At 35.7% G+C, this 25,423-nt stretch overlaps 1 protein-coding gene across 1 annotated transcript in view; it reads left to right on the top strand.

Moving 5' to 3' along the window:
• APOB (apolipoprotein B) overlaps window positions 1-25,423 on the top strand; it is a 37,698-nt gene that overhangs the window by 6,492 nt on the left and 5,783 nt on the right. Inside the window, exons 5-26 of the mRNA XM_013194833.3 lie at window positions 219-372; window positions 558-713; window positions 1,723-1,847; window positions 2,035-2,120; window positions 2,860-3,079; window positions 4,048-4,275; window positions 4,386-4,503; window positions 4,602-4,748; window positions 5,842-6,050; window positions 6,411-6,648; window positions 7,206-7,382; window positions 7,686-7,877; window positions 8,482-8,649; window positions 9,818-10,029; window positions 10,283-10,465; window positions 10,690-10,811; window positions 11,458-11,668; window positions 12,951-13,126; window positions 13,260-13,447; window positions 13,726-13,871; window positions 16,319-16,695; window positions 17,646-25,226. Coding sequence (XP_013050287.3) covers window positions 219-372; window positions 558-713; window positions 1,723-1,847; window positions 2,035-2,120; window positions 2,860-3,079; window positions 4,048-4,275; window positions 4,386-4,503; window positions 4,602-4,748; window positions 5,842-6,050; window positions 6,411-6,648; window positions 7,206-7,382; window positions 7,686-7,877; window positions 8,482-8,649; window positions 9,818-10,029; window positions 10,283-10,465; window positions 10,690-10,811; window positions 11,458-11,668; window positions 12,951-13,126; window positions 13,260-13,447; window positions 13,726-13,871; window positions 16,319-16,695; window positions 17,646-25,226 — 11,414 coding nt within the window. The remainder of the gene's footprint in view (window positions 1-218; window positions 373-557; window positions 714-1,722; window positions 1,848-2,034; window positions 2,121-2,859; window positions 3,080-4,047; window positions 4,276-4,385; window positions 4,504-4,601; window positions 4,749-5,841; window positions 6,051-6,410; window positions 6,649-7,205; window positions 7,383-7,685; window positions 7,878-8,481; window positions 8,650-9,817; window positions 10,030-10,282; window positions 10,466-10,689; window positions 10,812-11,457; window positions 11,669-12,950; window positions 13,127-13,259; window positions 13,448-13,725; window positions 13,872-16,318; window positions 16,696-17,645; window positions 25,227-25,423) is intronic.

Raw genomic sequence — 25,423 nt, 5'->3', positions numbered from 1 at the left:
TAGTCTGGTGATATCAGAATGTCCTTGGTTAGAATTTTGCTGGGAATAACCTACTTTAATAGTAAGACTTTGTAATAGTAGTAACAATGAATAGTAAATAATCATAGACCAAAATAAACGTGATGCTTTAGGTGTAGCCCATCATTTTATTGACAGCATGTTCTTCACCATGTGGTTTTGACATGTTTTCATACTAATGTTGGGGTTTTTTTGGACAGACATGAGCTAAAATTCAGCATTCAGGATGGAACAAAAGTCAAGCTGTATCCAGAGAAGGATGAACCTTTGAATGTCCTGAATCTCAAGAGAGGGATCATCTCAGCTCTGCTCGTGCCAACAGAAACAGTGGAAAATGTAAAAACAATTTCTATGGTAAGTGTTTTGAAAACCATTCACGTTATTTCCTTAACAAATGGAAGAAATCTCACCTAGTAGAATTACTCCTAAATATAATTTTCAGAAGACATGGAAATTCAAATGAGAGAGGGTGCATTTCTGCTAGATCAGAAAATGTCTGACAGCATGAATAAAGGTACCAATTTCTTTCTTCTCTCCAGGATACTGTATATGGAAAGTGCGACACTGAGGTTGAATTCAAATCCAGGAAAGGAAATGTTGCAGAAGATATATCAATTAACAGGAACCTGAAAGCCTGTGACAATTTCAGCCCAATCAGAGATTATGTCAGTCCCATTGCCGTTGTGAAGGGACTAGTAAGTATACCACTAAAAATCTGTAATATAATATTCTTTGCTGCATCACTTAAAATGATAAACAACTACTAATTTTGTATTTATCTTATAAAAGCTTCAATAGGTTTTCTGTACCCTTGTGTAAGAACAGACTGTGATTTTGCTGGCTGTCAATAGAGAACAGATGCAGACAAAAATAATATAATTACCGTCTTCCATGTTCTTCTCATGATTTTTTAGAGGAGACCATCTCATAGTTTGTCTTCTATAGAGGAGTTGATACTATTGATTACACAATAACTTATCAGATCATGCACAAATTGTTTGTTTACTGGGTCAAAATTTTCAACATTTCCATTTCACGTAAAACATACAGTCCACCAACACCCTGATATTTTTGTGATGTGCAGGACAGCGCTCTCTGCCCTAAAGTAAAAGTTTTGACATACTGTTCAGGCTATTAGGAATCCACAATGATCAAATGCAGTTGCTTCCATGAATATTTGCAGACTTCTTCCTGATAACATGGCATCTGTGCCTTTGAGTGTTTTCCCTAAAAAAAAAGGAAAAACACAGGACTTCATATAGTTCTGAAAAAATACATTTATTGATTTCTGCCACTTCTACAGCTTGTTGTAGAAATCTTTAAAATGTGTATAATAAGAGTGAAATTACAAAGAACATCAACTCTTATGCGGGGCCTGAACTACTTTAAAAATTACAAACTAGTTCATATGAATGAGTCCTTTATCGTAAGCAACAGGGGATCGATCATGAAGTAACTACTAAGCCAAACATCACAGTGAGGCCAGAGGAAAAATTTCACTGGGATTTTTGCCTGTGAAGAGACTTAAGAATAAAGATTACTACTAGCACAATTTCCTCTTTGTGTGAGAATGATTACAGTTATGCACCATCATTTTCAATATACTGTAACTGTTAACATTACAGAAGAAGTGTGGCAGCCTGTAAAACTATGTTTGTTCCTACATTATTCAATAAAATGTCTGCCATATTGTTTATTTTACAGAACATCCCATTATCTACCCTTTTGAGTAGTACTCAATTCTGTCATTACAATATTGATGCAAAGAAAAGGCATATAAGAGATGTTGTCTGCAGTGAAAAACACCTGTTTCTGCCTTCCTCATACAAGTAGGTTGCTCACTACTAAATATAACACTTCTAAAATTGATATTTATTTGGAATGATTATGTATTAAATTCTGCCATGACTTCTTCCCCAAATATGCATTTTGTTCTCAAGGAGGCAAAAAGCATAGCAAGATCCCTCAAAGGTATTTAGACTCATCTAAAGCTCTGAATATGTCTTTGTTTGCTAGAAATCGTTATGGTATGATGACAGAGGTCAACCAGACACTGAAGCTTGAAGATACTCCAAAGATCAATAACAGAAATTTTGATGGAGGTACAACTGCGATCCTCAATAAATGTCAAATACGGGAACTTTTTTTTTGTAACAGTGAATTCATTAAAGATGTGTTTGAGGGCAGCAAAAAATTAAAACAAATTTCAATGAATCTTCATTGATTCAGACATAAAAAAGATTTGGGGAGAAGTGGGGGAAAATTGAAAAATTTAAAAACACTTTGAAATTCTAAATGATCTTTGTCTTTTTATTTTAATTTTGAAATTAATATTTATAGTTAAAAAAGTTATAAATAGTCTGGAAAATAATTTAATCTTTTTGGAAATTAGTTTAATAATACTTTCTTAGTTAACCATAATTCCTTTTGCAGCTTTTAACTTCAGCTGCCAAATCTAAACAGTTCATGATTTCTATAATTAGGTTCTGAAAAACCCTTCTTTAAAATGCAATTCTTATTCCTAGTCAGAGCATATTTCTCCTAAGATACGTTCATTAAAAATTAGAAAAGCAAACTCTGCTAATACGAAAGGTGTCAAGGAAATGTTTTCAAGAAATTTTAAGAAATTTTATGCAAATAAGTATCATGATTTTACTTTGGAGAGAATTGTATTTAAACTCCATTCCATTATTTTTACAAACGCTTCAGCTGTTAAATTTCATCAGTTGTGGTATAAAACAATCTACAGTGTTGATATTAATTATATTGCGTATAGCAAAAGGTAAAAATGAACACAGGTCCTTGATAAAGATATAAAGAATGCCATTTTTTCATTGCTAGATGAACTGGAGGAGAAAGGACTTGCCCTGGAAGTTGCAGATGACAAATTTTCCCGTCAGGGTGATGCTGTTTTGAAAATTCTTCAAGAACTGCAGAAACTTGCAGCCTCCCAGCAAAACCAGCAAAGAGCAAGACTCTTTTACAAATTTGTTTCTGGACTTAGAAGTTTACACAACACCACTCTTGGCTCTCTTGTACCAAAGATGATGGAAACTTCAAGGTATGTTCCAACAGTTCATTATACAAATACAACATCTATCAAATACATAGCAAAATAATTTCAAAGTTGATTTGCTTCACACTCCTTTAAATTGTAGTTTAATGGATGTAAAGATTGTCTTTCATAAAGATAAGTATCATACTAATTATCTAGAGAGAGAAATGAGAGTAAGTAAGAACTTTGAATTTAATATTTTTCCATCAGAAATTCTTGGATGGTAATGAGAACTTGAACATTAAATACATGAAAACAATATAAGAATTTAAATAGGTCTGAAAGTTCTAGGTTTCTGTGAAGTACTAATATTGCTTGATCATTATATGCTCAAATCTTCCAATCTTACTGGAAAAGCTGAACTATAAATTATAGTTGAAGCACAGCACAGAGTTTTTCTCCCAACCACCATCCCAAATGTGTACGCCTGATGCAATCCAGTGAATATGTTATTACAGCCAAATATCTTTTATCTAATTTTTCTCAAGGACAATGTAATACCAGTTTCCAAGAACACAGTATTGAAAGTGAGATTTTTTGAGACATGAGGGCACAAATCTTTGGTCTGTCCTCCACTCCCCACCCAGACTATTCCTGTCCTGGCTGGACTTACACATACTTCATGTCTTCAGTCTGTAGAAGGATCAGAGCCTCAGTCTAGTTCAATATATTTTAATACAGAAAGGTATCGGAAAGTCTGAGGTTGTGGAGAAAAAAAAGATATGTCTGTGTAATGACAGTATTGTTAATACTTAATTCTTGTTCATATCTAGTCATTACATTGTAGCTTATAGAACTAAGAAACTTGTTTCTGATAAGCAATTGCATAACTTGCTTCCAGTCACACATTAGCATACATGATTTATATTAACACACCTTAATAAACACCTCAAATGTTTCTTTCAGACATGAAGCATGCAGGGATAACAGCAAACAAGGAATTAATTAACCAAGGCCATCCCTTTTCTTTTCAGTTCCTTCACAGTTCAGGCCCTGACTCAGTGTGGGACTCCAGAGTGCTACAGCGCCATTCTTCAAATACTGAGAACTGGAAACATGAATCCACTTGTGGTAGATTTGGTTACATACACACTGGCACTATTGCCTTCTCCAACTCCAGAAAGAATACAGGAAATTCTTAACATGGCCCAGTATCAGCCAAGTAGAGCTTCTTTTTATGGCTTGAGTCATTCTGTTACTAAGTAAGTAATGGTAGCATGTAATTTTACAAAATAACCTCAAGAAAATATTACAAAAATAAATAGGCATTTCCTATTTTCTCCTTTTGTTTCTAATATCTCTATTGCTTTAGGTTCTATAATGAGAAGATGATTGTGACAGAGGAAATAATGAATGTTGCAGACTTCATGATGTCACTGCTTGGCACTGATTGTTCTGGGGATGCTGAACTCACATACCTCACACTTAGGGTATTTTTATTTTTTCCTTATTGTAGCACATGTATTATTTTACTTCTATTGGTGGAGAAAAAAAGTTTATCATTTTTCTATGTTTTTATCGCTGACAGGCTATTGGAAACATGGGTGCAGTAATGGAGAAAGCTAAACCCAACCTGAAATCTTCTCTTAAGACATGTATTAGAAATGAAGCTGCATCACTTTCAGTTCAGAAAGCAGCCATCCAGGCATTCAGGAAAATGACTATTACTGAAGAGGTAAACTGGGTCACAAGAACCAGCATAAACTGCTTTCAGTTCACCCTTACTGTTCACATAAATAATTGAATAAACTAGGACATTCCTATTAATTCATATTTTTGCTATCTCCCTCTTAGCTGTCTGCAGCTTTTTTGGAACTCCTTTAGTTAGTTTAGCTTTTGTTCACACATCTGAGAAGTTCTGCAGACTTCAGATTTGGTGGGTGTTGCTCCTTTGAGATGAAGCTGCTTTATATAGACAGTTTCAATTCAAATGACAAGTTTGGATCTGTTCCTGTCAGAGTGGCTTAAATGGAGGTCTTATTTGAAGCTAGGTTTAACTAAGGAATTAATCCAGATTTAAATGGATTTAACTAAGAAAAATCATGTTTCTATTCTATACTGTCACTTTGTTGTCATTGTTATTAGCAGTACTAGTGAGATTTATGTTTATATCACAGTGATATGAAAGCACCTCCTACAGAATGGGTGGCATTATACAGTGCACTTCAGCTAAGTATAGTGAAAAACAGTTTCAACATCAACAACTTCCTACTCTAAAAGATGAGATCTTGTTTCCAGACAAGGTTTAAGGAGTCTGAGACCTGGAAGCCCCTGGAGCTTACATCCTCAGATTTAGTACCATTTAAAACATTTGACTTTTTATTATTGTTATTCATCATTTTCAAACTATGTTTTTTATTTTCCTGCAGCAGAATATCTTGATGACCTTCTTTTCTTAAACTGAATGATACTCTTTTTTCCCAAATTTGAAGGTTTTTCCACAGACCAGAACACTTCAGATTCCCAACAACAAAAAATCATTATTCTAAAAAAAAAAAAGAAAATTAACCTGCCAGATACAGGATAAGATAATCTGTTTTAACCAAAACAGTAATTTCTATTTAAAAAATCTATGAAAAGAAGCTTTATCAGAATAATACCTATGAAACACATTTGGTCAGTTTTAGAAACAAGGTGCTCTGTGTTTACACAGTCTTAAAAAAATACATCCTAGAAATTCTTTCACCCTATATGTTCCCAAAGGAGCTTGACACTATGTCTACTAGCCAGCTCATCAGTGCAAAACATATCCTTCTCTGTTTACATAGGACCGGTCAGCACTTTTGAAAGTGTTCCAAGGGGATGCACTTGCAGACAAACGTCTAGCAGCCTATCTCATACTGATGAAAAATCCTTCCCCAAGTGATCTTACAAAGATTTTGAGAGTCCTAACAAAGGAGAAGAATGAGCAAGTGAAAAGCTTTGTAGCCTCACACATTGCCAACATCCTAGACTCTGAAGAAGTAGGCATTGAAGAGTAAGTAAAATTTTGTTATATACTGCTCTCCTAAGAAGAACAAAGTTTTTCCATAATTGCAGTGGTTGTTATATTAGAAATGCAGTTTTTGCATTTTTGTTTGTTTGTTTGTTTGTTTTGGTTTTGTTTGTTTGAAGAAGAACATCAGCTGGGTAAATCTATGTTTTTGTTAGAGCATTGCCAACTTGCACTCTTGCCCGTAGTCTTATTTTTATTATTAGTATGTACAGAGAGCTAGCCATTTACAGTCACCTTAGTTGTATGAATGTCTACAAGGGAGACAAGAAATCTCACACCTAAAGCTAAATGTATTTCTGGAATTCATACTAATCATTTTTGCATTGCTATCCTCTTTCCTAGTCTTAAAAGCCAGCTTGAAGAAGCTCTGAAAGGAAATGAGGTTCCAACAGCCAAAGATTTCAGAAAATTCTCACAAAATTATCAGGTTTCCAAAAGAATTTCGGTACCTGGAGTCGATCCCATCTCTGCCAAAGTAGAAGGAAATGTGATATTTGATCCAAACAGTTATGTTCCTAAAGAGACTATGCTAAAAACCACCCTGGATATATATGGATTTGGCCCAAGCGATATCTTTGAGGTACAACAATTATCGAAAGCTTTTGCTAGTATTCAGCTGTTTTCTTTCTCACTTCTGTTTGCTTATAACAACTTTCCGTGAATAATGTATTGTTTTTACAAGCTTTGGGAGAAATCTAAAGATCACTATGCTTACAAGGAGACTTTCATTTGATCTCAATGGGCTTTAGAGCAAGCCATCCATTATGTGATGTCACTTGCCACTGACTGGATGGACGACCCTGTTGGAGTTATTGAAGGCCTCAGCTAGGGTAAAATGAAGCCATCTGTAACAAATTGACTTCATGCTAATGAGTCATTACTGGCACACTGAAGTACTCATAGTAGATTCTAAGTGAGATACAGCCTATGTGTAGGTTTTATGTTGGACCTCGACAAAGAAAGAAAATGAATCGTAAGACCTAGTATTCTCTTCTGTTGCATATCTTCCCTTCAGAATCAGAGACTTGTAGGATACACTTTAAATGCATTTTTTGTTCCCTAGAAAGTCTGTTTGTTGTAAAGCTCCAAAGAAGTGGGGAAGCTGTCTCAGTTATGGTATTGTTCTGTTCATTTCAGCTTGGCTTGGATGGAAAGGGTTTTGAACCAACACTGGAAGCTTTGTTTGGAGAGAAAGGATTTTTCCCAGACACTGCAAGCAAGGCCCTGTACTGGGTTGACGGCAGAGTGCCAGAGCAGGTTTCCAAAGCTCTCTTTGACTACTTTGGTTACTCCCAGGATGGCAAGCAGGATCAGGTACAGCTTGAAAACATTATCTGTGCAGTACGGCATTCCCATATTTACTCAGTAACTGCAGCATTTACATGCTTATTGTGTATGAGCTTTCTCCTTTTCTGGTACGCTAGAATGGAAATCCTTAATGCTATTTAGCAATGCTCTTTTGTAATTGCATGTGGGAGAGGCCTTTGACTGGAAGCAGACAAAATGGCAAGAACTGCACGTGCAGATTACCCGACATTAACTGAGTAATTGTTCTAGATGCGTGATCTTACAGATTTCTCATAGATCTGTTTTACTACTTTCTGACTGAATTTTCAGGAGGTCATGAAAGGAATAATGCTTAACCTTGAAAAACTGTTAAAAGAATTAAGCAACAAGGAAGCTCCTGAAGGAAGAGCATATCTGAGAATCCTGGGAGAAGAACTTGGGTACTTGAAACTCAATGATTTCAAATTGCTGGGAAGCATGCTTTTAAGGAGCATTAAAACTCTTCAGAGTATTCCCGAAATGGTATGTTTCTGGTGTACTAATATGTGTTATTCATTTGTGGGTTTTTTTCTACAATTTTTTTAAAGTTTAGATTGTGTTGATCTATAGCCATTCTATGTAAAGAATGGATGTTTGATGCCAGTGCTGGTCACATAAAAATAAAATTATTTAAAATGAAATACCAAAATGTAGTCTGAAGGACTCTGAGGAACCTATAAAGACCCCTTAATAACCAAGTGGAGTCCTCCTGGAAGATGGGTGAATGGAAGGGCAGAAAAAAAGGCAGGTTCAGATCTTATTGTATGACTGAGATATCTACTGGAACAATGCCCAAAATCTCAGTGCTTGCCAGTATGTTATATTACTAATCTTTTTATTATGAAAAATGTACATTAATATTAAACAATAGTCTATCATCTTAAAAAGAAAAGGAGATGTAGTACAGTTTAGGAGTATTTAGTAAAATGCTGCTTTCAATTAAGCCAAAAAGTGTTTTGCCATTGATTTTAGAGAAGCCAGAATGTTACGTCATCTAAACCAACTCACTTTCATATGTGTATGTCAAGACAGGAGATAAAATGTAGAATCCAGCATAGATCTGTTAATTTCCTTGTTTGATTCGCAGATTGCACAGGCCATCTCAAAAGGTGTTGACAGAGACTTATTTGTCCACTACATGTTCATGGACAATGAGTTTGAGCTCCCAACTGGAGCAGGTTTGCAACTGAAGTTTGCCTTGTCCGGAATAGCGACACCCGGTGCCAAAGTAGCTGTGAGGCTTCATCAAAAAAGTGTAAGTCTCAAGAGCTCTTTGTTCTGTCTTCTCCTATTAATCTACAATCTTATTTAGGGATTAGACTGTAACACCAAAAGAATGTTAAAGACTACCAAATATTCTTGAAGTCAAAAACAAAAACAAAACAAAACAAAACCTAATTTATTAGAGGTTAATATGTGGTAATTTACATTACCAGTTAATATGTGGATATTTACATTGAAGTAAGAAGTAACACATATGATAAATTAAATATGAGATATAATGAAATGTATGAATGAAATGTATTTTAATCACCCTTTTACAATAATCCTTTTAATCTCTGTGTAGTTCTCTATGTATGCTTTCAAAATGAGAGTAGTGCAAAAGCTACAGCATGTGAATTAGTTTTTCAGACCAGTTAATAAAAATTTTTGATGTAACCAAATCAAAGTGAAAAATTTGCTTTCCAATTAAATATTGAAAAAATGAGCTAAAGGAAACATTTTTTATATGAAATTAAACATATTTTAACATTTTAAAAGTTTTAAACTTTTTTCCAGTTTTAGTAACTATTTTACTCTATTTTAGTCAATATTTTATATAAAGTTCTCAATAGTTGCAGTTCACATAAACTTTTAATTTCTTAACATACACAGTATTTAAGTAAACATTTTAAAAAATGCCCTTAAAGTTATTATTGGCTGCTATTTAGTATCTTGTGGAGTGTTTTCCAGAATATTGCATTCTGTCCCTTCTTTCTGTAATAGCTAAACAAAAGCTTGAAAATTAGCTGTCTTCTGTTTAGAGAATTTCAAATCTTGGATCCATTTTTTTTTCCAAATACCTTACTCATTGCTTTTGAAAATTGCTATATTTTTTCCACAATGGTTTTTGTTTTCAGAGCCATTATTTAAAAATACATGCAAGTAGCTTAACATACTTTCCTTCTGCAGCATGAGTACTTGTACAGTAAATTAGATAAGGTTTCTTGGTGATATTATCTTGCTGTATTTGCTACATGACAGTTACCACTTATGTGCTCCCTCAGCTGATGTGACTTGGGAATCAATTATTTTGAATAGCAAAATCAATTATACAAAACCTACCTTTAGTTTATCAGTAATGAGGGTATTATGTTTGTTTTCTAAAAAGTATAGGAAGTGTATTGTAAAAATAAATACATCTTTTTGGTTTTATTAAATAGATGCAAGCAGAACTCGTTGCTAAACCTTCAGTAGCAGTTGAGTTTGTAACCCACCTGGGAATAAACATGCCTGAATTTGCTAGAAGTGGCGTGGAGATGAATTCCAATATATTCCATGAGTCTGGAATTGAAGCACATGTTAGTGTGAAAGCTGGACAGCTGAAATTCAGCATTCCTGCTCCAAAGACCCCAACAAAGCTCCTCAGTGTCAGGTAATGGGAACTCAATGAGAACTTTCAGTGCTGTGTTCTTGCCTTCCCTTCTCTTCTTTTATTTTTTTCTTCTCTCACATTAAATTATTGCAATAGCAATGCCTGTTAACTACCGATGTTATTTCATTAAGCCCCTTCCTCAGTAAGTTATTTTTATTCAGAAAGTAACTTTGTAACCTTACTAATCAGACAACATATTGTGTAATATCTGAACACCTGTCCTGGGAATAAATGGCTCACTTTCCTCTTCCAGCAACACATTACATTTGGTGTCTCCAACCAAAACTGAAGAGATTCCACCTCTGATTGAGAACCGAGAGTTCTGGACGTCATGCAAGCCTCTCATTGCTGGTCTAAATTTCTGCACCAAATTATTGTACTCTAATGCCAGTGCCACAGATGCAGCTCCATATTATCCCTTGACTGGAGAAACCAGGTAAGTTAGAAAAGCTTTGACTATGTCTATTTTGTGTTAAATAACCTTCCTTCTCAGAGCTTAGTATCTACAGTACACTCTCATATAAATCTTACCTTTAAAAATCTTCAAATTACAGACATGAGCTGCTCAGAATGAGAGCTATTGAGAATTGTATGTTTTCTACTGTTTGTGGTCATGGCAAAATCAGTTATTTATAAGACATTTGTTTACTCCTTCTTTAGATATGAAGTTGAAATAGTGTCCACAGGAGAAGTGAAGGAATACTCTGCAAGTGCAAACTATGACCTACAGAGAGAGGGAAATGGCTTGATAGATACTTTGAAATTTGGTGTCCAAGCAGAAGGTAAGAGTCTGAAAAATCAGTATGGTTTAGCTTAGTTTTGAGCTATATGTCATTGAATTGGAAAAAGATTGTTATGAATAAATCACAATAGAGGTATTTACAGTATAAAATAGAACACTGTTTTCACAACCAAACAGGCCAACACTTTCACTTTCATTTCATTTCATTTCATTTCATTTCATTTCATTTCATTTCATTTCATTTCAATGTTTTCAATCCTGGTGAAAAATCTTCGTGATGACAGGCAGATTTTGCATCCCAAAAAATGCTTTAATGTATTTTAAATGAAAATGTGGTGTTGGGGAATGAAAGAAAGGAAAAGGAGAAATTAATGGGCTTTATATAAGAGAAAAATACCATTTCTGATAAAATATGAATGTAATGCATACAAATTAAGAAAAACTGCATAAAAAGCAAGTTTTTAAAGGGAGACAGCAACTTTAAGTAACAAAGTTGTGACTGGATTAATCCATAATGGATTTAGAAAATGAGGAGAAAAAGATGACCCAGTTTCTAACTGAAATTCATCAAAGGTTGCCTTAGATCCCCAGGACAATATAATTTCTAGTTGATTGGTTTTTGATTCCTTTTTAGAGAAATCCACAAGACTCCATAGTTGTGAATAACCAGAGTACATATTTTCCAGGTGTAAAGCAGCATGAAGCCACGCTGACCTTCAAGTACAATAGAGACAGGAAGATTTTGACCAGCGATGTCCACATTCCAGATGTTGATATTGACTTTGGTACAAACTTCAGAATCAGTGATGAATCCACTTCGGGGAAGAAAGCATATACCTTTGTCTTGGACTTTAATAACAAGAAGATTCCTGAAGTTACTCTTACTGGCCAAATAAGGTAACTCAGAAAACCATTTAGACTTCTTCAGATACCTTTGGATAAGATAGCTGAAGTTTTTACTGAACGTTGAAAATTTTGGAAAACAATATCTCATTTTTGGAGAAACTGCACATTCGTGTATGGAGACATATAAACTCATTCTTCAAACCCCCTTTAAAAGCCCTTGAAATATTATTTTATTTGTTACCCATCGCATATACATAAAATAACTATACCTAATACACCAACTGATCCTTCCTACCGCATGTATAATTTCTGTTGGAAGATTCTTGAGGTAATTCTGCCATGTTTGCAAACATGATTACAAGAATGACATTGTACTAGTGTTATTGCAGGTGTGATAGTCAAAGGATATAAACAAGGCAAGGTTTGTTCAGAGAGGTATTATCATTTACTAGATATATTCAGCTCTAAAAAAAAAAAAATGTTATTACATCTCCCCATGAAGGAATCTAACAGCACTCAATAAGCAACAAAACCAAAAATAACTGAGAGCTTCCTGTAAAAATTCCCACGCTTCATGATGAGAATATTTCCGGGAACATCTACAGGGGACCTAACAAAAATGTTCAGCCTGCCAGGGTTTCTAAAATTGTCTGCCTCACAAGACCATGGTGAAATGAGCTGATCACATTCTTTAATAAACCTCAATCTTCCATGGAATTCTGTGATCTTGATGGTGCCCCAGGGAGTCTTTGTCTTTGCTGTTCATGCAGAATTGCCTCTGATATCAGTGGGAGCTTTGGACAGATGTCAGGGACCTCAATTCCCTTTCATTTGCACTAACATAATATTAGAAGTTTGCTCAAGTCAACAAAGTTACAGAGATAAAATAAATGTGAGTAAAGGAAAATGAAGCCCAGTGGCATAATATATTTTGTCAAGTGTTTTACTTCTACTTGATTCATGGTCACACTCAGTATCCTTAATAGAGAATTCAGCTTGAGTTCAGAATTTGGTTCAGGTAGAACATTAACAGACAGGTAGATATTTTCATCCATTTCAGTATTATGGATTTATATTATATATAATATGGAATTATTCTTGTATATATCCAAACAGCTGCATTATAACAATTTAATTTAAATTTCACAAAGTAACCGACAGGAGCTGAAAACATTAATTGACTCATAAAGAATTATACAAGTTTTATTCATTCTATCTTTTGTAACATCTATTATGCTTTTACTTTAGATTTAAATGCTGAAATTGCTCCTGAGACATAGTGAAAACGTAGAATGAAATGTTTTACATTTATATTTACATTTTGCTTTCACAGATATGCTGGAATGGAAGAAGCGATGATAGGAGGCACCATTTCTATTCCTCGCCTGCAAACTGAACTTAGATCTGAAGCATTGGTTAATTATTCACCCACCAAAGGATATCTTCAGATGAGCTCAGCTGCAACAACTCATGGGAACAGAATTTCAGAAAGAGTTCTTTTCAGATATGGTAGGAGCAAAAACATAAGCCATGTGTACAACCTATACTTTTAAACAACTTATTACCTTAGTTTACATTATACCCCTAAATTGAACAAAAATATACTAATTTTACTCTTTTCTTTTAAAATAATCATTTTCAGATTCTGAAAAAGTTGAGCTAGAGTGGAATTCAGGTGCCAGTGCTGCTGTGAAAAGAATGTCTTCTGGCTTCCCAGTGGACTTTTCAGACTACCCAAAGACTTTAGAGAAGTATACCAATGAACTGCTGGATCAGAAGGTTGCTCATACGGATATGACAATGCGACATATTGTATCACAATTTATTGTGGTATGTTTCAACCTACAGTAGATATTAATTACAACATGACTGCATAGTCCTAACTAATTTTTGCCTCCCCCAAGGAAGACAAAATGGGTACTACTTGTAAAAGCACTCGTCAGATTGAGTATGATTTATATTTTCAACATTGATCAAGCCAACCACTTTATCAGATGGCTAGTGCTATACTAATTGTTACGCTGGCTTTCAGATAACTTACATAACTTAAAGGGTTGGAAAGTCCTAAAACTTTGTTTTACTTTGGAAAACTTTTCTCCTCGTTGCAGGCAACCAACACCTGGCTGCAAAAGGCATCAAAAGATGTCCCCTATGCCCAGACTCTACACGCCAAACTAAGTGGACTGCAGGAACTGAGCATTCAGAAAATTAACCTGCCTGTTATCACCATTCCTGAAGAACTTTTCCTGAAAAGGTAGATAGAGAAATAAGGATAATCACACAGAAAACTGAAAACAGATATTTATTCCTATGTTTGTGTTATTTTATTTTATTTTAATTTAATTTTATTTTATTTTATTAAACATTGTGGAATTGTTGTAAAAATCATAACATCAGAATAATAACAAAGAATTTTAGGACCAGAGAGACTAAATTATATAGAGGAAATGATGCATGTAATTAAGTACAAATTTGAATCCACACTAATCATTCCTGCAGCATATGAATGAATACATCCTGAAGTCCTGTGTTGTATAGTAATGAGAACTGAGCAAAAATACAGTGTTCAACAACCTTTACTCTAGAGTCACAGAACTAATGAAGACAGATTTCTCATAGATTTGTGTTCTGCATCCCTACAGACACCTCTTTGGCCATAACCCTAACATCTGTACTTTTTCCTGTGCAGTCCTACTGGACAGTTCTTCCTATTCCCCTAAACACTCTGGTTGACCTTCACTGGTATAGTAGATGTATAAGTACCCTGACTCCATCTGTCACTTGCTCAGAGGCAGCACATGCCATGGTTGTAAACATATGGGCTGGATACTTGCACTAGTTTGAGCCCATCTCCTCCAGCTACTCTGGATTTCTCAGAGTTTGTATAAATGTAATTACTCTTGAGGCTTTTATCCTTCTGTCAAATTTGATAGAAATCATCCAATATATTAAAAAGTTCTGAAAGGTAAGGCCTGACCAACAAAAAGAGGGACCAGCAGCAAATAAATAGTATATTCCTTCTGTCTCTAGGAAATTAAAAAATAAATCAGCTGAAGTGGATCTAGTCATTAAAATGTTCATGTGCCTGCCAGAATTTTATCTCATTGCAGTTTCTAGCATATATAGTTCTTGCCTACTAGTGTTCATACCATATTGCTTCTCTGCTCATGCATAAGGATTCAAGGAGCAGTGGTGCTTGGTAATATCTTCAGTGGTACACCCACAGCTACTACTCTGATAAATCTTGTTTGTATAGTTTGCTCATGAGTTAAGGAAATATTGATTGATAAAATGAATGCAAAGAACTAAAGAAGCTAGTGTAAGACTGGATTATATAAACAGATGGGGAGAAGTGTTGCATTTTATCTCTTAGTGCTGTTTTTCCGTATATCGTCTTTCATGGAGGTAGTATAAAATGTTACATCTCTATTTCTTTCATTGCATTCCTAAGCTAAGTATAAGCAAGGAAAATGTTTTTTCCCCTACATTCTTACCAATAGTGCACATTGGAATAACAGGAATTTCTACTTCTCTGTCATGTTGCTTTTTTAACCATTTCATGTAAGGAACAAATTTTTTAAATGTTTGCTTAATTTTCATCTTAGGAAATAGCTCTAAGTGTAAAAAAGAACATTTTGTAATATAAAAGACCAGTTAGACAAACAAGAAAAGTATCTTTGCCAGCTTATTGTTCATGAACAAATGAGCAAAGTTTCCTCCTGTTTTGCCTTTTCGTAACTACACATATTCCCCACAAACTTTTCAGCTAACAATCCATTTTTCCAGTCCTAAATCCTGGTGGAATGCTTATATTTTTATATATTTTTGTTCAGAATAAAATAAATAAAAAAAAATCCTGAATATTTGGATTAAGCTTTTGAAATGCTTATGATCAGAGAGAAAAATTCTTGCTAATTTAGGTTCTTACAACATCTAATGCTTGTGAGACTTTTCATACCTATCTGTAAGCATATATCATTTAAAAAAAAAAAAAAAAGAATATAATCACTTTTTTCTGGTACTCAGCATGACACCTTGCTGAAGTGCAGCACGACTTTTGGAGGAATTATCTTTTCCTGTATACCAACAATTTTCTTTCAAATTCCTTCATTTTCATGCCAATACATCTTTTCATGAATGTGCATAAGGCAGATTTAGATTTGAATTCTTAGATTAGAAAATCAAATGCAAGATTCATAACAATTGCATGTGTGGCCCCTTGAATGACACTCTCTACGTGTGAGCTAAGGTTATTTAAACTCTGAACAAAGACTCAGGAATGTCTGAATTCTAATCCAAGGCCTTATGGAAATATTGTGTTTCTGGACTACAGGTTTCACAGCCTGGTCTAGTGGAAGCTGTCCCTACCTATGGCAAGGAGGCTGGAATTAGATATTCTTTAAAGGCCTTTCCAACTCAAACCATTCTATGATTCTATGACTATTTGATCTCTCAGTCTTCCTGATTATGAAATAAGGGGAAAAAACACTGACAGAATTCAGATATCAAAAATGCTTTCAGGAGATTCTGATAGATGAGCGCTTCAAAAATATTGAGATAATCTTTACATTTCTCTCTAAACCTAAAGTAAGGACATTGATATAACCATATAAGCCCAGTATCCTGGGAATAGTAGGAATCATTTCTGTGTATATGTCATGGACTTGCACAGCTTTTAACAGAATCACTTTTATTTTCTAGTGAAGGCCGGATCAAATACATCTTCAATAAGAACAGTTTTCTGATTAATATTCCGTTACCATTTGGTGGAAGATCATCCTATGACATAAGGGTGCCACAAACTGTTAAAACACCTCCTCTGGTAATGGAGTCAATAGGAATAAATGTACCATCTCAGGAATACAGAATCCCAGCATTTACTGTTCCAGAATCCTATCCTCTTCTTGTGCCTCTACTGGGTACTTTAGAGGTCTCTACTAATGTGTACAGCAACTATTACAACTGGACAGGAGCATACACTTTGGCTAATAGCAGCACAGAGAAAGCATCCAGCATAAGAACTACTTACACCACGAATGCTGATTCAGTTTTTGAGCTACTTTCCTACAATGTGAAAGGTAAGAATGTGTGCTAATATTGTAATGCTGGCAAAACTATTTAAATGACTTTATTTTATACGTATCAGGTACAGCCCATTTATTTTTACATTGCTTATTTAAAGAAAGAGGTTGTGTAATCTCAAATCACTTTCTCTTTGTTTTTAAAGAGACAATGTGAATCCATTTATTTAGGCACTAAAGGTGAAGTCAGATAACTTGCTAAAGACTTAAGGTATATATTTTCAAATATATTCCATACCAAAGGCACAGTTCTTCAGAACTGAAGGCATGATCGTATAAACATTTCTGTATTTCACCAGTCAAGTGTTTTCAAAATCAGGCATGTGTGTAGGTATGCCTCCAGTTTGTTTTTCTCTCTCCCTCTGTCTATATAGGTACACAAATATATATATTTTTATTACTTATATGTGTCCATATACTGCCGTAACTATATGGCAGTTAGCCCAGATTCAGACTAGGCAGGTGTTAAAATTGGTGTTTTTTTAAGATAGTTCTTAAACTGGAAAAGGTCAGGCTAACTTTAGTCTCTTATCAACTTCCCACCTCATATGAGGTATGATAAAAATGACATTTTTAGAAAAGGGAATGTTAGCTATGTTGTAGTTTCAGCTATTCTTGGGAGTCCATCTTGTTAATTAAATTTTAAATCATGACATAACTTTGCATCATCTCATAATTATATTTCATACAGCAATATAAATATTTGATTTATTCACTGAAAATTTAGCTCCAAATATAAAAATATTATTTTATATTTTTTTTAGAAATATTCAGGATCAATCAAAATATTTTTTCATTTAAAGCAAAATAGTATAGCAACAGTAACTGCAGTTCAAGTAGTAACATAAAAGCTTAGTGACATCAGACAAAATCTTAAAGACAAAACGGTATAGATTACATCATTTTGTCATTTTTTGTCATCTTTTGTCTTCTTTTTCCTATTTCAGGTTCTGGCGAAGCATCTTATAATAGAAATGGATTCACCTGTGCATATGAAAATCACCTGAAGCACAGACTCTTAACTTCAGTTTTTAAATTGTCTAGGACAAAGAGTTATGAACCTAGTCTAGTTTCAAACTGCACTGTATCACTTATGGCATCGAGTACTCTGGGTCCTCAGCTTTCATTTTCCGGTGATATTGTTTCTGAAAAAACAAATAACATGAACATCAATAATGTCAAGGTGGAAGGGCAACTGGAAGTGGCTTCTGTCTTTGCAAGAAGCATTTATACTATGTCAAGCTCATACAATGAAAAGAGACAGGTTTTGGAAGGAAAATCAAATCTGAAGTTGGATTCTCCTTACCTGCAAGCTACGAATCAGCTATCTGGTAGATACAGTGATGATGTATTTTCCATTACTTCTGTTTCTGATGTACAAAGTGGACTATTAAAGAACACAGCTTCACTGAAGTATGAAAATAGCCAGCTGAAAATGACATCTGAAACAAATGGGAGGTATCGACAACTTGCAGCTGTCAATAAGCTTGAATTAATTTTGTCAAAGAAGATGGCAGCACTTCGCTCTGAGTACCAAGCCACTTACAAGCAAGCCCAGTATTATGCCTTGTTTGCAGGTTCTCTCAATTCCCAGGATCTTGTTTTCAACACTGATATCTCTCTGACCGATCAAAGGAATCGAGCAGCACATAAGTCATCACTCAATGTTAATCAGTATGGTCTAGCTAGCAGTGCAACTACAAATGTGCAATTTAGTCCATTGACAATGCAGAGTGAAATGAATGCCAAACTTGATACTGCTGGAGGCTCTATGTCACTATCCTCTTCTGGGCGCTATGGTAAAAACAATGCAAAATTCAATCTTGGTGGAAGAGTCAGCTTAACAGAAGTAACGCTGGGAAGTGAATATCAGAGTACAGTTCTGGGTATGGACAATAAACATGTTTTAAACTTCAGAGTTAATAGAGAAGGACTCAAGTTCTCAAATAATTTGCAAGGGTCATTCAAAGAGATTAAGCTGGAGTACTCAAATGACTTGACTATTCCTGGTTTATCCCTAACATTTTCTTCAAAGTTAGACAACAGCTTCAGCTTTGACAAGTTCCACAAGCATGGTTTTGATCTGCAGCTGCAACCCAAATCACTCACAGCTAAGCTGAGCAACAATATTAAGTACACCAAAACTGAAGTTTCCAACAAAGCAGAACTGCTCCTCGAGCTTCTGAAGCTGAACTTGGGTGGCAATATGAGAGCAGCCTATGGAGCAGATGAAATAAGGCATACCTACACTATTACATATGCTGATCTAACTGCAAACTTTAAAACGGATACGGTTGCAAATGTTCAAGGTGCAGCAGTGAGTCACAGAGTTAATCTCAATATAGCAGGACTGGCTACCTCAGTTACTATGAACACAAACTGTGATTCCAAATCTCTCCGGTTCAGCAACGCTCTGCGTTCCACTATGGCCCCATTTACTGTCACTGCTGATGTCCATACCAATGGTAATGGAAAGCTGATTGCCATGGGTGAACACACAGGAGACCTTTACAGCAAATTCCTGTTTAAAGCAGAGCCTCTTGCTTTCACTTTCTCCCATGATTACAGAGGATCTACCAGTCACAGCTTCAAGTCTAGAGGAAGATACACTACTCAGCTTGATAACAAAGTTCATATGCTGTTTACTCCATCAGAACAGTCCAGCGCTTGGAAATTGAAAAGTCAGCTGAACAATAACGTGTATTCACAAGACCTCAATGCTTACAATGACGCAGAAAAGACCGGTGTGGAACTTAGTGGAAGAGCTTTAGCAGATCTCTCTGTGATGGATACATCAATCACACTACCATTCACTTCTGAAGAAGTTAACATCATTGATGTATTAGGCCTCAGGGGCAGTGTGTCAGAGCCTCAAGAATTCAGCATCTCTGGCTCTGTGAAGTACGATAAAAATAAAGATATGCATGTTATTAACCTACCACTCTTGGAACACTTACCAGTCTACTTTGAGCAAATCAGAGGTGCCATGCTAACCACACTGCAGGCTGTACAAAGTTACCTGAAAAACATTGACATAGATCAATATATGAGACAATACAAGGCAACTTTGGATAAACTCCCACAGCACCTTAATGATTACGTGGAGAAATTAGATCTGAAAGGCAGAGTTAGCACCATGAAAACTAATCTGATTGCTTTCACAAAGGACTACAGAATAACATCTGATGATCTCCAAATTATATTAGAAAAAGCCCTGGAAAATCTTCAAGAAATACTGCTCCAGCTTCAGGTCTATCTGATACAAATTGAGCAATACATCAAAGACAATTTTGAACAGTTTGACATTAAAGCACTTATTGCACAGCTTCTTGACCAAATAGTTGAAAAAATAACAGCTCTAGATAACAAATATAACATAAGAATGACTGTAGTTGACTCTCTTCAGAGATTACAATTTTTTTTTCAAGAATATTATCCCAGCAAAATTGGAAGCAGCACAATGGCTTGGATTAAAAATGTAGATGATGAGTACAGGATCACTGCTAGAATACAGGAGAGCCTAGAACAACTCAAAATTCAGATTCAGAATATTGATGTCAGACGCATGGCAGAAAAATTGAAACAGCAGATTAAAATGTTTGATGTTAAACAAGTTTTAGAAAAATTGAAGCGTTCATTGCCAACTAAAAAAATGAAAGAAGTTCTTGAACAAATCAAAGACTTTATTCTAAATTGGATGGAGGATTATGAAGTGTCCGAGAAGATCAGTGCTTTCCGAGGTCATATACATAAACTGATTGTAAAATATGAAATTGATAAGCAGGTGTATTTTTTAATGGACAGAATGACAGAACTGCTTAACCAGTACAGAATAAAAGAAACTGTCCAGAAGCTGACTGTCTACCTGAAAAAAATTGATGTGAAGACATACTTTGATAAAATTCTTGCTTTTATTGATGATGCTGTCAAGAAAGTACAAACCTTTGATTATGCAATGATGATAAAGGAAGTCAACAAGTTCCTTGACATGGTTATAAAAAAACTCAAGTCTTTTGACTATAACCAGTTTGTTGATGAAACAAATGAGAAAATCCAAGAAGTAACACAGAAAATAAATGAGGAACTCAGAAATCTAGAACTTCCACAGAAAGCAGAAGCATTGAAACAGTATATGAAAGATTTTAGTGCTGTGATTTCAAAATACATAGAACAATTAAAGGACACCAAGCTTGCTGCCATAATTAACTGGCTCAAGGAGCTCATAAACTCAACAACATTTGCTAATCTGAAAGCCAAAGTAAATGAGCATCTGGAAGACCTGCGAGAGAGGATTTCTGACATGGATATCTCCAAAGAATTTGAATGGTATCTTCAGAAGATAAGCCAATTCTACAGTTCTGCTGTCATATACATTTCTGAACAGTGGAACATAGCTTTTAAAAAAATTGTTATTTTGGCTGAGGAGTATGATCTAAAAAATTGGGCTGAAAATTTAAACCAGTTTGTTGAAACAGGATTTAAAGTCCCTGAAATAAGAATTGTTATAGTCACTATACCTGCCTTTGAGTTCAGTCTCCGAAGTCTTCGGGAAGCAACATTTCGAACACCAGACTTCGTTGTTCCACTGACTGATCTGCATATCCCCTCCTATGAGATAAATATTAAGAGACTAAAGGACATGAAAATCCCAATGAAATTTACTACTCCAGAGTTTACTGTTCTAAATAGCTTTAAAGTTCCATCTTATACAATTGACCTAAATGAGATTAAATTGCAGATTGTGAGAACAATAGACGAACTCATGTCTGGTGATTTTCAGCTGCCAGCAATTGATTTGTATTTTAAAGATCTGAAGATGAGAGATATGCCTTTTTCTGGCATTTCTTTCCCAGAATTACAAATGCCTCAGTTTGAAATACCAGAATTATTGGTTCCAAAGCTAAATCTAAATGAGCTCCAGATTCCTGACTTGAAGATACCAGAGTTCCAACTTCCACGTATCCCACATACAGTGACTGTCCCTACATTTGGCAAATTGTCTGGTGCTTTCAGAGTTACCTCTCCATTCTTTACACTGTCTACGCAAGCTGAAGTTCATAATACTACAACATCTGTAAACAGTCCAGAATTTGTGACCTCCCTTTCAGCTCAAACAACATCCAAATTAGATTTCCTAGTTTTTAGTGTTATTGCAGATTCACGTCTCTTGGCCCCTGAGATGAAACAGCTGAACCTTAAAAATTCCATGAAGGTCAACAACAGGTTCCTTAAAGTTGATCACAGCAATGAAGTGGTATTTTTAGGGACTTCTGTAGAAGGTGAAGCTGAAACCAGAGCAAACTTTTATACAACAAAAAATTCCATAGAGCTTCAGAATAAATTAATGGTCAAACTGCAAAGAAAAATTTGGATACGAAGTGGAACAGCGTATTCCCACAGACTGAATATTCCACAAGCTGCCTTCTCCAGCCAGGCTGATTTCGTCAATAATATGACAACAGAGGTAGAAGCAGGACATATATCATTTACCTCCAATGCTAAAGGAAACTGGAAATGGGCTTCTCCTAATTTCTCCGATGAAGGCACTCATGATTCACATGCCACTTTCAGGGTTGAGGGTCCCATTATTATATTCTTTGGTGACTACAGAATAAATGATAAGTACCTGAAAGTCAGCCAAGCTGTGAGATATGAATGTGGTTTCCTAAATTATGCAACACTTCAGATTCAGTCTGAAATTGAGTCACAGCGCGTGGGGCGTAGCGTTCTGAATGTAAAAGGCACAGTACAGCTTGGAGGAATGAAAGTAGAATTAACAGGCTCTCACAATGCTCGTCTCAATGGACGGATTACTGGGACTGTAAATAATGAGGTTTTCTTCTTGGCACAGCCTTTTGAAATTCGAGTATTAACAAACAATGATGGAAACGTGAAAATCAGCTTCCCAATGAAATTGACTGGCAAAATTGACTTCCTGAATAACTATGGTCTTTCACTCAGTTCTTCTGTTCAGCAGGTCAGCTGGCAAGCTACTGGCAGGTTCAATCAGTACAGGTATTCCCATAATATGTCTGCTGGCAACAATGATGACAGAATTGAAGCTCATGTTGAAATGAGTGGAGATGCCAACCTAGACTTCCTAAATATTCCTCTAACCATTCCTCAGCTTAATGTTCCCTATACTGGAATCCAGACTCCTCAGCTAAAAGATTTTTCACTGTGGGAACGGGTAGGCCTGAAGGACTTACTGAAGACTACAAGACAATCATTTGATTTAAATTTGAATGCTCAGTATGAGAAAAACAAAGACATGCATGTAATCCCGCTTCCTTTAGCAACAGTGCATGAAGCACTTAATAAATACATCACTTTCTTCAACAAATATTTTGAGAGAGGAAGAAACACAGCTTTAGATTTTCTCACAAAGTCATATAACGAAGCCAAAACAAAATTTGACAAATACAAAATACAGACATCACTGAACAAACTGCCACGGACCTTCAGGATTCCAGGATACACCATTCCAATTGTGAATGTTGAGGTTTCTCCTTTTACTGCTGAGATGCCAGCCTTTGGTTACATGCTCCCAAAAGAAATAAGTACAACAGGATTCACAGTCCCATTTATTGGCTTTTCAGTACCATCTTACACACTAGTATTACCTTCTCTGGAACTTCCAGTCCTTCATGTTCCACAGGATCTACGCACTCTAAAGCTTCCTAGATTCAGAATCAATAGCCCATCAAATCACATCTTAATTCCTGCCATGGGAAATATTACTTATGACTTCTCATTTAAATCCAGTGTGATCACTTTGACTGCAAATGCTGGGCTGTTTAATCAGTCAGATATTGCTGGGCAACTTAGTATCTCATCTTCATCTGTCTTTGATGCACTACAATTTAAGCTGGATGGTTCAACCAGCTTGACAAGAAAAAGGGGGTTGAAACTGGCCACAGCACTCTCTCTGAGTAATAACAAATTTCTAGGAGGAGGTCATGACAGCACTATTAGTCTCACAAGGAGGAACATGGAAGCATCATTGACAACAAATGCACAAATTAACACACCAGTATTAAAAGTGAATTTCAGCCAAGAGCTTTCTGGAAATACTAAGTCTAAACCCACTCTTTCCTCTGGGCTAAAAGTAATGTATGATTTTAATACTCCTAAATATGGCACCAGTGCTAAGGGAGGAGTTGCTCACAAATTTGCTTTAGAGAGTCTTACATCTTACCTATCAGTAGAATCATCAACAAAGGGGAATATTGATGGAGTAATTTACACTGGAAATTCATTTTCTGGAACTCTGGTCCACGAGGCAAACACTTACCTGAATGCTAATGGAGCCAGGTCATCTCTCAAGCTTGAGGCCAACTCCCAAGCAGATGGACTCTGGAACAGTGAAATGAAAGAACTACTTGCAATTGAAGCATCTACTCGACGTGTTTATGCAGTCTGGGAGCACAATGGCAAAAACTATGCACGATATACACCTCTTTTCACAACAACGGGGTCTCAGAAATGCAAAGCAACCTTTGAGCTGGCTCCTTGGAGCATGTCAGCAGATCTTCAGATTCAAGCCACTCAGCCAAATTCCTTCCTGGACATAGCCTCAATTAATCAGGTTGTCCTAATGAAAATCAATACTGTGAACCAGAAAGTTGGCTGGAAGGGTGAAAGCCAAATTCAGTCATTATCTTTGGGACATGATATGCAATTATCAAATGAAAAATCAAAGGCAAAGTTTGATATTTCTGGATCTTTGGGAGGATACATGGACTTCCTCAAAAAAATGAAGTGTCCCATTGCTGAGAAGAGCTTATGGGATATCTTGAAGTTGGACGTCACTACCAGTGCTGACAGAAAGCAATACTTAAATGCTTCAGCATCCCTCGTGTACACAAAGAGTGATGATGGTACCTTCTTCCCCATACCTGTGAATAAGCTAACCGATGGCTTCACATTCAATATTCCTGAGTTACATCTAAAGGTTCCAAGTCCTGTCTTCAGCACTCCAGAGTTCAGAGTTCCTTTCACCACTCTGCAGGTTCCAGCCTACACCATTGACTTGCGCAACATAAAAATTCCACAGACTCTAAACACGATGCCGTTTGACGTCAATTTACCCACACTGCCAAGACTAAGATTCCCCAAAGTGGATGTAGGAGCCAATTATATTACATTAGAAGAATACAAGATACCATATTTTGAGCTGACAGTACCTGAATACCAAATAACTGTGTCTCAATTCACTCTTCCAAAGAGTATTTCTCTTGGCAGTTTCCATGTAAATCTGGATGAAGTAGCTAATAAGATTGCAGATTTTGATTTTCCTACAATTACAATTCCTGAACAGAAAATTGAGATCCCCCCTCTCAAGGTGTCCTTGCCTGCTGGAATTTACATTCCATCATTTGGTGCCTTGACCGGATCTTTCAAAGCTGTTTCCCCTTTGTACAATGTCACCTGGAGAACAGACTTATCAAATAAAAAGGACTCCTTTGAACTGTCTGTCGACTCTACCTGCAGCTCAACATTACAGTTCCTGGAATATGACTTGAATGGTAAGACATTATAATTCTATGTGCCACAGTTCTGGGGTAAACACTCCATACTGTTTTTCTGTTTAGCAATTACATTAGATTATACATCTCCTTTTGTCTTCATCAGCATTTTTTCATAAATTATTATCAGTCTCAGTCAGACACCTTGAAGGCTAATTACAAGTCATATGTATAACTAATGGCACACTCTGAAAAGA

The sequence above is a fragment of the Anser cygnoides genome, chromosome 3 (assembly GCF_040182565.1).
Source record: "Anser cygnoides isolate HZ-2024a breed goose chromosome 3, Taihu_goose_T2T_genome, whole genome shotgun sequence".
Lineage (NCBI taxonomy): Eukaryota > Metazoa > Chordata > Aves > Anseriformes > Anatidae > Anser > Anser cygnoides.
This window is presented reverse-complemented; position numbering and strand designations above follow the sequence as displayed.